Source organism: Physella acuta, unplaced genomic scaffold (genome assembly GCF_028476545.2).
Source record: "Physella acuta isolate Inbredline_101_S28 unplaced genomic scaffold, ASM2847654v3 ptg001201l, whole genome shotgun sequence".
Classification (NCBI taxonomy): Eukaryota; Metazoa; Mollusca; class Gastropoda; family Physidae; genus Physella; species Physella acuta.
Window position 1 is genome coordinate 45990 of NW_026732718.1, and position 17779 is coordinate 63768.

At 37.6% G+C, this 17779-nt stretch overlaps 1 protein-coding gene across 1 annotated transcript in view; it reads left to right on the plus strand.

Annotated features, from left to right (window-relative positions):
* Positions 1–2883: 2883 nt before the first annotated feature.
* LOC131957059 (U3 small nucleolar ribonucleoprotein IMP3-like) overlaps positions 2884–17779 on the plus strand; it is a 32576-nt gene continuing 17680 nt past the window's right edge. The window contains exons 1-2 of the mRNA XM_059321760.1: positions 2884–3106; positions 7418–7525. Of these exons, the coding sequence (XP_059177743.1) occupies positions 2970–3106; positions 7418–7525 (245 nt within the window). The 5' untranslated portion in view covers positions 2884–2969. The remainder of the gene's footprint in view (positions 3107–7417; positions 7526–17779) is intronic.

The following is a 17779-nucleotide window of genomic DNA, read 5'->3' on the forward strand; positions in this document are numbered from 1 at the left end:
CACATCCTCAACAACCAAACTTAAAGCCCACATCCTCAACAGCCAAACTTAAAGCCCACATCCTCAACAACCAAACTTAAAGCCCACATCCTCAACAACCAAACTTTAAACCCACATCCTCAACAACCAAACTTAAAGCCCACATCCTCAACAACCAAACTTAAAGCCCACATCCTCAACAACCAAACTTAAAGCCCACACCCTCAACAGCCAAACTTAAAGCCCACATCCTCAACAACCAAACTTAAAGCCCACATCCTCAACAACCAAACTTAAAGCCCACATCCTCAACAACCAAACTTAAAGCCCACACCCTCAACAGCCAAACTTAAAGCCCACATCCTCAACAACCAAACTTAAAGCCCACATCCTCAACAACCAAACTTAAAGCCCGCATCCTCAACAACCAAACTTAAAGCCCGCATCCTCAACAACCAAACTTAAAGCCCACATCCTCAACAACCAAACTTAAAGCCCACATCCTCAACAACCAAACTTAAAGCCCACATCCTCAACAACCAAACATAAAGCCCACATCCTCAACCTAACTTAAAGCCCACATCCTCAACAACCAAACTTAAAGCCCACACCCTCAACAACCAAACTTAAAGCCCACATCCTCAACAACCAAACTTTAAACCCACATCCTCAACAACCAAACTTAAAGCCCACATCCTCAACAACCAAACTTAAAGCCCACATCCTCAACAACCAAACTTTAAACCCACATCCTCAACAACCAAACTTAAAGCCCACACCCTCAACAACCAAACTTAAAGCCCACATTCTCAACAACCAAGCTTAAAGCCCACATCCTCAACAACCAAACTTTAAACCCCAACTTGTCTTAGATTGAACAAGCCTGTTCACAATAGTGTCGACCCTTGATATAGATTACAGAAATAATATAACTGTTTCTTAGCCAGAATTAAGCACTCTAAAGAGTGTAAATCCAACCCTTAACAAGGATTAGCAATTTTACGATTTTACGGTTCTCAGCGCGTGTAGACAATAAATGATGACTATTGATGACACGTGTCGTTTTGACCACGTGTCCAGCTTAATGTCTACCCTCATTTCCCCACCCCTACGCTGTTCTTTCATTGTAATTGTAATCTTTTCTCTCAGGAATTAATGACCGATCCAATGAACGACGCGGACACTGAACTCTATGAGCTCTGGGCGTCTTGACCACACCGTTGTGACGCGAACAAGTGGGGGTGACTCACGGTGATTGGCCATAGAATAACAATAGCTGGGTTCAGCTATAGAATGGTAAATGTGGTTGTCTCTTGTTGAATATATCTAGTCTAGTTACACACAACAACAGATCTCTCCTGTGTGGCACATCCACCCCGGAAGAAACAGAGTTTCTTCCAGGCATCTCTTCGCCGCCCCCCCCCCCCCCCCGCCGAAAAAATTCTACCGCCCCCCCCCCGAACAAAATTAAATTTATATAATTTATATAGAAAATATATACTTTAAACAGTGTCCGCCCCCCCCCCCCCACCGAAGAAAGTCTACCGCCCTCCCCCCCCCCGAAAATTTCAAGTGCCCCCCCCCCCTCCCCGGAGAAAAAAGTCTGGAAGAAACACTGGGAAGAAATAGAAAGAAATATATTAAACGAGCCGACCCGCGGCGTATCACACGCCGCTATTTAGTTTTATTTTCTACTTTTCAGTAATTCATTTTTTGTGAATTCGACAGTACCAATGCTGTCACTGAAAATATTTGCTTTAAAACACTAAAACCCTCTTCCCCCCCCCCTCCCCCGTGAAAGCAGCCTCCTCTTAGTTACCCTAAGTTTAAAATAGTTTCAAACTAAATTATCTGCCCCTAATAGACGTCACTAAACCCGGCTCTACGATTGTAAACGAAAAAGAAAAAACAAGTTAATTAAAAAGTCTAGTGACATTAATGCGCAATTTCCTTATGTTATCTAAAAATAGCTCTGACGTATAATGCTGGGATGCGTTCAAGCTAGAAGAACGATCGGTTTGTAGGTGTTTATGTAATTTTAAAATTTGTGACTAAACGAGAGGATATTTTTGAAAACTTTCTTCGGCAATATTGTTCTAAATTATGGCAGGAATCGATTGGTACATGTTTCAAGTCGCTAAGTGGTCTGGTTGCCGAGATATGGGCCAAAAACTGCATTTGTTCGAGGTTTTTTGGCTTTTCCGGGAAATACATGAAAGAAACCCGGAATTTTTATGGCCTATGCTCATTCTCGTAACTTGCTTAACATAATTGCTTTTGGAACTAGTCATCGATATTGCTTCGTTGAGGAGGAGATACGACTTAAAGCCCGGACACACATTCATCCATACATTCATTCATCCATCCATCCATCCATTCCCAGAAATGACGCGTTAATAAACGCAATTCTCCAGAATGGAAATTGCGCTAAAAACTTGTTAAATATAAAAAGTAAATTTTGTGACATTTTATGATAAGGGTGGGTGGGGGGGGGGGGGGGGGTTGTTAATTCAGATAGTGTGACGTCACACATTTGCATTTTTAAAAAGTGATTTTAAAACTGAATTTTAGCCGCTATTTTGCATTTGAAAAACTGTTTAGTAAATTGTCATAGAAATTGATTAGGCCTAGAATACATTGTGATTGTGTTGACCGAGCTTTGGCAATATTTTAGAAATAAATCAATGTTTAAAAAAAAAAATCATGAGTTGCAGTCTGATGTGTGAAGTTATTTTAAGAATGAATATAATTTTTAAAAAGTGTAGTAAATAACGATTTATTAACTTTACTACTGCAAAAGAACTTAAAATTTATATAGATCTAAGGATTTTAATTCTAGTCCTCATATGAAAAATATAAAATGCGAAACCTTTGTTAGAAAAATAATATTTAGAATAGCTTCCCCTGAACACTTCCTGTTAGATTCACGTTGGAAGTAAACATAAAAACAAAATATTGCAAATTAAAATAAAAACTTTTAACAAAGAAACATGGTTCGAAAACTTAAGTTCCACGAAAAAAAATTGCTTAAAAAAGTAGATTTCCTAGCATGGGAAGTAGAAAATAATTTACACGAAATTAAAGTAATGAGGAAATTTTTCATTCAGAGGAGAGAAGATTACACGCTGTGAGTTGAAGTTTAAACAAAAATTTGCAAAGATAACTAAAAATTAGACCCTAGCCTTAGGCCCCTAAGCCCTAAAGAAAGTTGAAAATTATTAAATAAATAGGCCTATATCTAGATCTATTCATTATTAATTATAGATTCTAAATCTAGGCTTAAATCATGATTCACAGAGTTAGAAAAAAAACTAGAAATCTAGTTCTACACTAGAGTTTCTTCCAGGCATCTCTTCGCCCCCCGAACGAAATGAAATTTATATATTATATTAAAATTTGAAATAAAAATATTTATTATGGTAATTTGATTTATGCACGTGTTCATTACTTCATAAAATGGTATGAATAACATGTAGAGTAGAATTTAATAAATAAAATAAAATAGGCCCTAACTAGATCTAGTTTTATTATCAACCAGGTGCTTTTTGTTATTTTCCGGTGAGTAAATAACCTAAGCTGACGCAATTACCATGGCGGGAATTAAAAGCTCGTGTACCCAAGTCCACGACGTCATGTTATGCCGGTCGAGGGGCAAAAACGATGTTATGACTTTCATTTTCCATTCTCGGTTAATTTTCAAATTCTCTCTTTTCTCGTCAACCGAGTAAGCTAGATACTTAAATGTGGTGTCAAATGTTCTCTTAAGGGGTAAGGAACTTAATGGTGTATTTGAAATAACAGAATATTTTATTTTAAAAAATCCATAATTCAACCTATTAGGCCTATAAAATTTATATAGAAAATATATACTTTTATTTAACAGTGTCCCCCCCCCCCCGAAGATAGTCTACCACCACCCCCAAAAATTTCAAGTGCCCCCCCCCCCCCCGGAGAAAAAAGTCTGGAAGAAACACTGTTCTAGACCCACAAAAAAATAAAAATAGAACATTCTGTGAGTTGGTAATATAGAATCTAGTTCTAGATTATTCTAAAATCATAATCTCACTGTGAAACTCAAATTTTGATTTTCTCACTAAATCTAAAATTTAGCCTACTCAATTTTCAATCTAAGCATGATCACTGAATAGGCCTAATAGACTTATTTTATTCATTAGGCACTTTTTTTGGGTGTTGGGAAATTGGGAGACGCGGAATGGCGAGGCGGTTAACTGGGAAAAGGGCACAAAAACCATCGGCCACGTGACATTTTCGCCTCGCATTTTACCACCACCCGATACTTACGCAGGGTGGTGGTAGGTTTGAAAATTTTACCGCGACCAATTTAAAATGATATTTGATGCAGACTTCAAAGACGTTTTGTTTACATTGTTCCTCACTAGTGATCACCCAAAAAGGCGGGTCACATGTTTTTAAAAAATAAATAAAAATTGGTTGTGATATGAGCTTCGGTCTTATAAAAAAACAGCTCACAATATTTGATTTCTTTTTTCTTAGACTGATAAAACTAATTAAGCTTTACTTGCTGGCTCATTTTTGTATCTACACCGTTGATATTTTAAAATTTCTATTAATTTTAATGAAACCAACTTTTGAATTTAGCTCCATTCTCCAAACCAAATTTTAAAATGCTTTTCTGGCATGTATAGCCCTGCCACTTATGGTTTGTTTTTATAATATGAAAACACTGCCATTTTGGTCGTGGTAAACATTTTAAACAGTAATTCTAAGAAGGTCACTGGAGCTAAGATGAAAAATCGTCAGAAGTCATGCAATGCATCCAGTGTGGACGCTATATTGTTGTTAGCAACTGGCCATGCCTCCAGACTAGCGAGCAATGCTGCAAATTTAGCATTGCCCATATTAAATTAAATTTAAATTCATCGTGTGTTACCTCTAGCCGAGCGTATGCATATTTTTATAAAACACAAAAGACACACAAAAACCTTATTTTAGTACTTATTGAAGTTTCTTGTCTACTGTATTTTTTAAACAAATTTATTTTTAATTAGGATAGGCCTAGTGAACAATACAATGAATAGAAATAGGCTCCTATTTGAAACAGTAGTAGGCTATATATTACTCATACCCTTGAAAATTGTACCACAAGCATAATTTCCAAATGCTAGCCTAAATTTTAATTTTTCTCAATTTTGTCAAATTTATAAAAAATTAAAACAATTCATTATAACTAGGCCTAAAAAAGTAGTGTTGTCCTAACATTTTTGTTTTACCATCAAGAACTAGATCTTAGTACTCTAGTTAAGCCTACTGTTGTAGTAGACACATTGGAAACATATCTTAAATATATAAATGATAAAATTAACTATTAGTTACCGAATGTTACAGAATGAAGTGTCTGTTGTCAGCCACAGTTCACAACAGGGCTATTCCCAGTCCAAATTGTTATCAATACATCTGATATTATTATAATATTAAGCCTATATAAAAGTATGGTATATGATTGAGTGGAGCAATGTGCCACTGTCATAGAATGTCACTGGTTCAAATCCATTGGATGTTTGCTTCGAATAAGTAGTTACTTTTACATAACTTTGATTGTCATTATTCATGAAAGGGGGACTTTCCTTTTTCAGAACAATTAAAATTGGATTATTTTAATTTTGTCTTGCTTGTGACGTGATTGCAAGCAAGAAAAGAATTTGATTTTGCGTATTGCCAGCAATGCAAAGAGAGAAAAAAACTTGTGAAAATTTTGACTTGAAAATAACTGATTAAAACGGACATGCTATTTCACCTGACATTTATTCATCTTAATTTTAAAATGGTAATTACCTACACAAATTATTCATGATCATTGATTAATAAATTACGTTAATAATTAATTTATTATAGAAATAAAACAAAAAAAAATAGAAATACTCTCTAAATTAACCTCAAACCTTGTTATTGCAAGATACTAGGCCTAATCCCAGTCAAAATTAGCATGAAATGATAGCCGAATTTAAAAATCTTTGGCTAAAATTAAAAATACACATGGATTAATGTAGATCTAGACTATAATTTCTATATATACATCATCTGAATGCAGTTTGTTCAGTACAAAATATATTATTATTATAAATTTATATTTAAATTTATTATTATATGATTTAAGAATAAAGATCATAATAATCTTGTGAGCTAGCCAAAAATTAAATTTTACAATTGTTTTTCTTTTATGTGGAATAACATAACTACAAAATAAATTTGAAATTGTCCTTCTGTATATTCATATTTAGCCATATTTAATGTGCAGAAATCCCCAGGTTGTAATGGTCAATCGATGTTCCATTAAATCAATTTAGTAGTTAAAATTTTATTAAACATATAAAGTATCATAAAGTTGTTTATTTCTTAATTCAAGCAAACACTTTGATAATAAATAATAAATGCCAAGCATTGTTGCCGAGCTCATTCTATTGCAATGTTTCTTAACTTGGGTTCGATCAAACCCCGGGGATCCAGTGAGTCATTCTCAGGTGGTCCGGCGGAGGTCAATACACACACATGACTCATATCTATATTAATAATTCTCTACGCCGACACCACCGCGCACGTGAGCCAATTCTCTGACCCTCCTCCCACCCCCTCCCTTGCTCACCAGGCATGCGCAACAGACCATATTGCTATCACCCCCACCAGTCTGGTTAGCTGTGGTTTACGCCGAATGTTTACAATTGTAGAGCCGGGTCAAATTAGTGATGGCTATTAGGGGCAGATAATTTAGTTTTTAAAAGATTTGAAACTTAGGGGAGGTAACAAGTTCTGCTCGATCTTATCATTGTCTGTAAACTATCGTCATGGACGACTGCTTTCAGGCGGGGGGGGGGGGGGGGGATAATTGTTCCTCACTAAATAGTTGCGTATGCTACGCAGCGGTTCGGCTTGTAAATAATAATTCACAATTGGATTTTGTATGTACTGACAATAATCATAGAACTATTAAGAAGGTTTTGGTGAATGCACAAATAAAACTGATGAGGTTTGGTATTTCCCAAAAGGCTTAGAACCATTCTGCTAGTGCTAAAGTGTATGGTGCCATAGGTCTCATTTCAGCATGATACATTGGGGAAGGAACATGAACTGTTGGATACTCCTAGTTTTGTGAGAAATGCTTAATTTGTTATCCTGTGCTGGTCTGCTTGGCTAATGGGCATTACTCAAGTCAGCAATGATTATGAATGAGAATGAGATAATTTGCCAAAATAGTGTACAAATATTTCCGTTATTAAATGTTGCTTTATTTTATTCATAGGTAAAAAATAATTATGTAAACACTAAAAATTTTCATTTCTAATTATATATCTTTTAAAAATACATTTTACGCTGCTAGCACAAACTCTTTTTCTAGACACCTAAGTTTTTTATTTTAGTAGACCTTGTTATTCTTTAAAAAATATTTGTTTGTTATTACAAGGTACAACAAATTATCCCGTCACATTAGAGAGGTGGCCAGACAGATTAAAGAAATGGACCAGAATCATCCCAGGAGGATTGAGTTCACTCACCAGCTGTTAGAGAAATTGTGAGTCTTTTTATTTCTTTATCATAGTAATTCCTATGGGAGTTAGTCTCATGAGATGGGATGCACACAATAGCAGATGAATTAATGAATTAAATAGAGTTGCTTAAATTGGTGTGGCATAGCCTTGGTACAGTTCTGCTGTGGCCACATCTTGCCTTGGTACAGCCCAACTATGGCCAGATCTAGCCTTGGTACAGCCCTACATGGGCCACATCTAGCCTTCGTACAGCCCTACATGGGCCACATCTTGCATTGGTATAGCCCTACATGGGCCACATCTTGCCTTCGTACAGCCCAACTATGGCCACATCTTGCCTTGGTACAGTCATACATGGGCCAGAACTTGCCTTGTTATAGTCCTACATGGGCCACATCTTGCCTTGGTACAGTTCTACATGGGCCACATCTTGCTTTGGTACAGTCCTACATGGGCCACATCTTGTCTTGGTACAGCCCTACATGGGCCACATCTTGTCTTGGTACAGCCCTACATGGGCCACATCTTGCCTTGGTACAGTCCTACATGGGCCAGAACTAGCCTTGGTACAGTCCTACATGGGCCACATCTTGCCTTGGTACAGTCCTACATGGGTCACATCTTGCCTTGGTACATGGGCCACATCTTGCCTTGGTACAGTCCTACATGGGCCACATCTTGCCTTGGTACAGTCCTACATGGGCCACATCTTGCCTTGGTACAGTCCTACATGGGCCACATCTTGCCTTGGTACAGTCCAACATGGGCCACATCTTGCCTTGGTACAGTCCTACTGTGACCACATCTTGCCTTGGTACAGTCCTACATGGGTCACATCTTGCCTTGGTACAGCCCTACATGGGCCACATCTTGCCTTGGTACAGTCCTACATGAGCCATATCTTGCCTTGGTAAAGTCCTACATGGGCCACATCTTGCCTTGGTACAGTCCTACATGGGCCACATCTTGCCTTGGGGCCACCCCGCAGAAGTATAGCCCCAAACCTACAGAAGCAATCCCAAGGGCCCCCCCTAGAGGAGTAATTGAGACTCCCACACCTGCAATAATAAAAGCCCTCACCCAACCTAGTGGACAACCTAGTTTAACGACAGCCCCTCCCCCCCTACCCTATTACTCCAGCCTTAACTTTTTTATCAACCTCTTTGATGACGTGTCTTGATACCTTAATATTTGCCTGCTAATTAACTGGCAATTAACTTATCTAATGACAGAAATGTGTTAATTGCCCTGTGTTGTAACACACAATGGTTTGACGGGGAACCGAGTTTTTGTGTAGGACGTTAAGAGCCCACGTTAAAGCCCGGCTTTTTTTTGTTCTGCTCTAGGCCGGCTCACACAGGTGTAAATGCATACGAGTTGCATGCACGCTCGCGTGAGTCGGTGCTGGGTGACGTGATTGGGTTGAGTCATTAGAATAAGAGTCGCGGGCGGCAAGTCACATTAAGCTGTTGTAGACGATAAAAAATGTGTCTTAAGTAGTTTATTTCGAGATTATTTTTATTTGAAAATGTTGTCCGTATTTTTTCGCTACCCAGTATTAGGGATATCGTCTTTCACGCACAGAAGAAAAAACAACAGCCTTTTGTTAGGGCATTATTTTTTTTTTTTACCAGCACTTTGTCTAAGACTAATTGTTCGAAAATTATTAGTTGTCACTTGATGCCTGTTGTTTGAGGACTTGGTGTACTGACGTTTATGGCTTGGTGGCATGGTGTTTCAGGGAATAGCTGATCAGGGTGTTGAGGTACATGGTGTTTCAGGGAATAGCTGAGCTTGAGAGTTGGGATACGTGGTGTTTCAGGGAATAGCTGATCAGGGTGTTGAGGTACATGGTGTTTCAGGGAATAGCTGAGCTTGAGAGTTGGGATACGTGGTGTTTCAGGGAATAGCTGATCAGGGTGTTGAGGTACATGGTGTTTCAGGGACTAGCTGACCTTGGGTGTTGGGCTAAGTACGTTTTAATAGATGTCTAAATCGAGAAACCACTAAAGCGACATAAAAATACATACTTCCTTATATTGTGGTGTGTGGAAGGGGTCCCAATTTGATATTTTTTATACGAGTTTAGATCCCCTTGGAATGCCGAGTTAGGTATATCCATCTAAAACTCTACCGCTCTCAACAGCTTTACGGGAAGGTCATTAACCTCCACTAACTTGTTTGCTTGCATTGTTGGATTGAAGAGTTGTGTGTGGGATTTGGGGGGTAGATGAACGAATCTGCCTTTGTCGTTACATAGCTCTAAACTTCATCTATCGCATTACATAATATAGCTGGTCTGATATGTTGGACTCGCACTGTTCGAAAACTGTAGAGGTGGTGGTGAGGGGGGTTGGGGTGGGGTGGACAGGTTTCCCTTTTGCTAACTTCATGACTGAAGAAACTGCCTGGCCAGATCCGTCCAAAAACTACATCCCCTACCATATAAGGAAACGTCCTTGACCTGCAATGATCTATTCCCATGATTCCATGTTAGACTGCCGCACGCGCCTCGACACACCCTAACCATGTTTTTACCCCCCCCCCCCCCCTCCCGAAAGACGGACGGTGTCGGCTAATCGATCTCTAGACGCAGGTAAAATGGTTTATGGCTAACCCTAACTCTTAGCTCCTGGTCGGCCGACTCTACATTGTCCTTGCTCATTTCAAATATTCGCTTTAACTGATCAACGCTCTGGCGATGGGCGGGAAATGTGACGAATGCCAAAAAATAACCCAACCCTCTTAAATTAGTATTATGTGTTGGAAATGGGTGATTTTCTTTGAGTTAGACCGAATATAGTAGCTGTGACTCCGATATACAGCACTGGTTTGTGTGTAAATAAGACTGGACGGTGTGGTCTTTATTTTTTTTACCTTTCTCTTTGTTCCTTATCACGGTTAAACCAAATATATTAGTCTTAAATAGGGTTGGGTGCCTTACATAAATACAGTGTACTAAAACATCATAAGTACAATGGGGTGTATAAATTCTCGTGTACAATTTTATAAGCGGGTTGGATGCTTCTCTGTGACGTAACATGAGTTGATGTTCTACTACCAAAGTAATGTACTCTTTTTTTTTTTTTACTTCTCTACGCCAATGTACCTCATACCACTGTTTATACCACGAGGTCAATGACCATGTTGTAATAATTCCACGCGTGGTATTAAAACCTGTTACAGTAGTAAAGTTCTCTTTCGAACTGATTTGGACCCGAACTCGACGCTTTCGTGTTAGCAGCCTAACGCTCTTCCTGGCACAATATCAGTAGTATATTAGGTCCCTTTTGGGTATCATTTTTGGCGGAGGTGGGGAGGGTGAGGAACAATGACATATAGTAAAATACTCGGGAGCAGGATGCGCGGGATGCGCAATGACATATAGCAAAATACTCCCAGCCTGGCGCATCGGGAGGGTAAGGGTGGGTGAGCAGGATGCGCAGGATGCGCAAAGACATATAGTAAAATACTACGCCAACTGGGGTTGGCGGAGGTGGTGGGGAAGTAGGTCACCTTTTGGTGACCTTGTGACGTAATCATTAACCTTGTGAGGTAATTAGTGACTTTGTGACGTCATCATTGACCTAGTTACGTAATTTTAATGCGTTTTTTAATGAGTTTTAATGAGTTTTTAAAATTTAATTAGTTTTTATTAACGAGTTACGTAATTTAATTACTTTGATTGTATTTTTAATTAATTTTTATTGACCTAGTTACGTAATTGGATTTTAATGAGTTTGAATTTAATTACTTTGTTTATAGTGTGTAATTTTTATTAACGAGTTACGTAATTGGATTTTAATTTTTTAAATTTTTTCAAATTTTTAAATTTTTTTTTTTTAAAATTATTAATTTAATTTGCTTATTTGTTTATTTTTAATAAGTTTAATTAATTTGATTTTTTAATTAGTTTAAATTTTTTTTTTTAAATTTTATTTTATTTTATAATTAGTTAAATTATTATTAACTAGATACGTAATTTGATTTTAATTACTTTGTTTAATTTATTTATTTGATATATTTCTTTTCTTTGTTGTTTAATTTGTTGGTTTGTTTATTTGATTGTATGTCTGTTTTTAAATTCTCCCCTACATCGAGCGTGTACTAGAACAGTCTTTGTATACCAGCCTTTAACCAGACATGTAACACCTGTTACGTATCGACCCGCCCCCGAAGTTTTCTCACCGCTCCCCGGTTTTAAATGGGAATGTATTGATCGCACCCACGGGCCATCACAGCATGATGTCCCACCTAATTAAATTTTTGTTATGCTTCACCGAGTTTCCCCCGAGCGGTTTGATAGGTCATGATGATTTATGTGGGTTCGCGAAGCGAACACTGCAGGGGTTATGGTAATTATCGCAAAGCCAGCGTTAAGTGTGGGAACACCTGTTACCACGTTAATCGATTTTTTCCCCCGGTTGGGTCCCGTGCTTTTCACTAACAGTTATACGGACAGTATCATAGGTTTTTTGTTTTCACCTAGGCAATGTTTTGTTGTTGGTTGGTGTAGAGTTTATACCAGGGTCGGTGAAGTTTTCACCGAGGTTGGTTTTGAACTCGGACCATGCATGTTTAGGAATTGCTAAATTTTAATTAATTTTTGACCTAGTTACGTAATTTTAATGCGTTTTTAAGGAGTTTTTAAATTTTTAATTAATTTTTATTATCGAGTTACGTAATTTAATTACTTTGATTGTATTTTTATTTTGTTTAATTTGTTTGTTTACTTGTTGTTTAATTTAATTACTTTGTTTATATTGTGTAATTTTTTATTAACGAGTTACGTAATTTGATTATTTGTTTACTTTTTAATTATTTTTATTTTGTTTATTTTTAATTTTATTTTATTTTATAATTAGTTAAATTATTATTAACTAGTTACGTAATTTGATTTTAATTTTTTTTTTTAAATTTTTAAAAAAATTTTTTAAATTATTATTTTTAAATTTTATTTTTAATTGTTGTTTACTTGTTGTTTAATTTAATTACTTTGTATAATTTATTTGTTTGAAATTCATTTTAATTAGTTTGCTGTTAATTATTGGCGACAGATGTTACCAAGCGGGTGGTGGTGGTGGTGGTGGTGGTGGTGGTGGTGGTGGTAAATTTGCTTAAGATTATAAACTTCAAGTTTTAAAAATCAACAACGTTATGGACCATTCTCCACCACAACGAACGTTACAAACATAGAACATCCATTAAAGATAACGATCAGCCACAGCTGTTACGTATCGACCCGCCCGCGAAGTTTTCTCACCGCTGCCCGTTTTAATGGGAATGTATTGATCGCAGCCGCTGGCCCATCACACCTAACTAATTTGGTCACGCCTCGTGGGTTTATGTGTTGTTCACGGACGCGAACACAGCAGGGGGTATGATAATTAATTGAAAGAGCTAAGTGTCTCTCCCCGAAGCTAGCGTTAAGTGTGGGAACACCTGTTACCACGTTAATCGATTTTTTCCCCGCTCGGTTACTATAGTGAGAAGCCATCACGTAACAGCTGGTGCTGTAATTACGCCGACTAAGGACATTGGTTGTAACTATGCGCTTATAGCGAGGGTCACCGAAAACAAAAATATATTTAAGGGTCGGAATTTTCTTTCAACCACCGTTAAGTCAGGTTTTGAGACGAAACGAAGTCTCGGTAGGTTCGTGTTTTTTAATGGGCGACAGGGCGACTTGGTGCGTTGGTACGTAGGTATGCGGGGTAGACATGTTTTTTACAAGTCTGGAAAAGTAATTACGTTTTTTATGACCGTTCCGATTTTCTTTTGATCTGACCACCATTTGACCACACTGAGCCAGATAAATTTAACAATTGTCGCAGCGGGGTTTATTTTAAGTGCACCCCGTGCACGCTTGTTTACATTTTAAAAGACGTCTCGCGTGTCTTCCCCTTACGGCTTCCCTAATAGAGAAACGAGAAGAAAGACAACTGTTCTAAAATTAGAACAGCCTTGGCTACAGACACGAGTATCGTCCCTTGTGAAAAAATTCGCGTCAGAATCCTTAACTAAACAGTCAATTTCTTTAAAAAGTTAAAAAATAATTTAGGAAGACAAGGGTTAACAAAATATATATCTTAGTCTTGCAGCAGATTACCTTCCCATGTTCGCTTTAGTATTACAGTTTTCATCAATCTTCTTTTTGACTTGAACTTCTTTAATTTTTAAGAAAGTTTACTTATACATAATACATTACGTCTAATGACAATTTTTTTATTTTTACCACTCAATGTATTTTCTTTTTCTATATCTTACATTGTCATCTTAATTTTTGATCACCTTAGGTGGTGGTAAGGTGGTAAGGTGGTGGTAAGGTGGTGGTAAGGTGGTGGTAAATTTGCTTAAGATTATAAACTTCAAGTTTTAAAAATCAACAACGTTATAGTACGTCGTGTCAAATGACACACCGTTAAAATGTCTACATTTAAATTTCACCAAAATAATGATGTATAAACTAAATATGATATGACGTTAGCATACATATCATTCAATCTAATCATTCTAAAGTACAAATCAATAATTTTTATTTATTAAGGGGCTGGGTGAGTTATTTTTATCACTATTCGCCCTTCCCCTTCCCTTTGTCCGCAACCCCTTTCCCCTTCGCCCATCCCTAACCTCAATACCAACCGTACCACTACCCATTCTATTCCATTAAAGAGACAAAGGATTTATGACAATCCTAAAGACAAATATTTATTCAACTAATATCACAACCCCCTAGAAACCACTCCAACAGACTGGGATACATAACTTGTAGATACCACTCCACGTTGAATATCTCTTGCACCCTACCTACATCGACAACTTTGTCCGCCGCCCTCGCCCCCGTCCCTAAACAACCGATAGATAAACACACCGTACCACTACCCACACTATTCCCTTGGACAGACAAAGGACAAAGTAACAGACAAACATTTATCCCCCTTCGTTTACTGTCACAAGTGACAACGTTCCCATCCAACTCCAAAACATCCATGGCCGAATTTCGAAACCTGTCTTGTTGAAAACAAAGACCGTCCCACTCTAGTGTAAACTCTACCCCGACCAACTCCGAAACAGGGATGGTCCACGTTTTAAATCTACCTTAGTGAAAACAAAAGCCTTCCCACTCTAGACTCGGCCCCTAACACTTCCAAAACATACCTGTACTAACTTTGAAACCACCCTCGGTGAAAACTTCACCGACACTAGTATGGACTCTACACCTACCGATTCCAAAACATGAATGTTCCGAGTTCAAAACCAACCTTCACCGACACTAGTATGAACTCGGCTACCAACAATTCCCAAACATACATGTACCAACTTTCCAACCGGCCTCAGTGCTAACAAAATTCCCCGACCCTAGTATGAACTCGACTGCCAACAATTCCTAAACATCCCTGTACCAACTTTGTAACCTGCCTTGGTGAAAACTTCACCGACCTTAGTTTAACTCTCCCTAGCAATTCCAATGATGCATGTACGAACTTTGTAACTTGCCTCGGTGAAAACACCCCCGTCCCTAGTATGAACTCGGTTACCAACAATTTCAAAACATGCATGTTCCGAGTTCAAAACCAACCTTCACCGACACTAGTTTAAACTCTGCCCCATCAATTCCTAAACATGTATGTACCAACTTTGTAACCTACCTCGGTGAAAACTCCCCCGACCCTAGTATGGACTCTACACCTACCGATTTCAAAACATGTATGTTCCGAGTTCAAAACCAACCTTCACCGACACTAGTTTAAACTCTGCCCCATCAATTCCTAAACATGCATGTACCAACTTTGTAACCTGCCTCGGTGAAATCTTCACCGACCCTAGTATGGACTCTAGACCTAACGATTTCAAAACATGTATGTTCCGAGTTCAAAACCAACCTTCACCGACACTAGTATGAACTCGGCTACCAACAATTCCTAAACATGCATGTACCAACTTTGTAACCTGCCTCGGTGAAATCTTCACCGACCCTAGTATGGACTCTAGACCTAACGATTCCAAAACATGCATGTTCCGAGTTCAAAACCAACCTTCACTGACACTAGTACGAACTCTAGACCTACCGATTCCAAAACATACATGTTCCGAGTTCAAAACCAACCTTCACCGACACTAGTATGAACACGGCCCCTAACAATTCCAAGGATGCATGTACCAACATTACAACCTGCCTCAGTATTAGCAAAACTCCCCGACCCTAGTATGAACTCGACCCCTAACAATTCCAAAACATGCATGGTCTAGCTTCGAACCCTTGCCTCGGTGAAAACGTCACCGACTCGTGTATAAAATCTGTTCCAACCAACTCCAAACTTCCCTGGGCGCCCGAATAAAAATAACTCACCCAGCCCCTTAATAAATAAAAATTATTGATTTGTACTTTAGAATGATTAGATTGAATGATATGTATGCTAACGTCATATCATATTTAGTTTATACATCATTATTTTGGTGAAATTTAAATGTAGACATTTTAACGGTGTGTCATTTGACACGACGTACTATAACGTTGTTGATTTTTAAAACTTGAAGTTTATAATCTTAAGCAAATTTACCACCACCTTACCACCACCTTACCACCACCTTACCACCTTACCACCACCTAAGGTGATCAAAAATTAAGATGACAATGTAAGATATAGAAAAAGAAAATACATTGAGTGGTAAAAATAAAAAAATTGTCATTAGACGTAATGTATTATGTATAAGTAAACTTTCTTAAAAATTAAAGAAGTTCAAGTCAAAAAGAAGATTGATGAAAACTGTAATACTAAAGCGAACATGGGAAGGTAATCTGCTGCAAGACTAAGATATATATTTTGTTAACCCTTGTCTTCCTAAATTATTTTTTAACTTTTTAAAGAAATTGACTGTTTAGTTAAGGATTCTGACGCGAATTTTTTCACAAGGGACGATACTCGTGTCTGTAGCCAAGGCTGTTCTAATTTTAGAACAGTTGTCTTTCTTCTCGTTTCTCTATTAGGGAAGCCGTAAGGGGAAGACACGCGAGACGTCTTTTAAAATGTAAACAAGCGTGCACGGGGTGCACTTAAAATAAACCCCGCTGCGACAATTGTTAAATTTATCTGGCTCAGTGTGGTCAAATGGTGGTCAGATCAAAAGAAAATCGGAACGGTCATAAAAAACGTAATTACTTTTCCAGACTTGTAAAAAACATGTCTACCCCGCATACCTACGTACCAACGCACCAAGTCGCCCTGTCGCCCATTAAAAAACACGAACCTACCGAGACTTCGTTTCGTCTCAAAACCTGACTTAACGGTGGTTGAAAGAAAATTCCGACCCTTAAATATATTTTTGTTTTCGGTGACCCTCGCTATAAGCGCATAGTTACAACCAATGTCCTTAGTCGGCGTAATTACAGCACCAGCTGTTACGTGATGGCTTCTCACTATAGTAACCGAGCGGGGAAAAAATCGATTAACGTGGTAACAGGTGTTCCCACACTTAACGCTAGCTTCGGGGAGAGACACTTAGCTCTTTCAATTAATTATCATACCCCCTGCTGTGTTCGCGTCCGTGAACAACACATAAACCCACGAGGCGTGACCAAATTAATTAGGTGTGATGGGCCAGCGGCTGCGATCAATACATTCCCATTAAAACGGGCAGCGGTGAGAAAACTTCGCGGGCGGGTCGATACGTAACAGCTGTGGCTGATCGTTATCTTTAATGGATGTTCTATGTTTGTAACGTTCGTTGTGGTGGAGAATGGTCCATAACGTTGTTGATTTTTAAAACTTGAAGTTTATAATCTTAAGCAAATTTACCACCACCACCACCACCACCACCACCACCACCACCACCCGCTTGGTAACATCTGTCGCCAATAATTAACAGCAAACTAATTAAAATGAATTTCAAACAAATAAATTATACAAAGTAATTAAATTAAACAACAAGTAAACAACAATTAAAAATAAAATTTAAAAATAATAATTTAAAAAATTTTTTTAAAAATTTAAAAAAAAAAATTAAAATCAAATTACGTAACTAGTTAATAATAATTTAACTAATTATAAAATAAAATAAAATTAAAAATAAACAAAATAAAAATAATTAAAAAGTAAACAAATAATCAAATTACGTAACTCGTTAATAAAAAATTACACAATATAAACAAAGTAATTAAATTAAACAACAAGTAAACAAACAAATTAAACAAAATAAAAATACAATCAAAGTAATTAAATTACGTAACTCGATAATAAAAATTAATTAAAAATTTAAAAACTCCTTAAAAACGCATT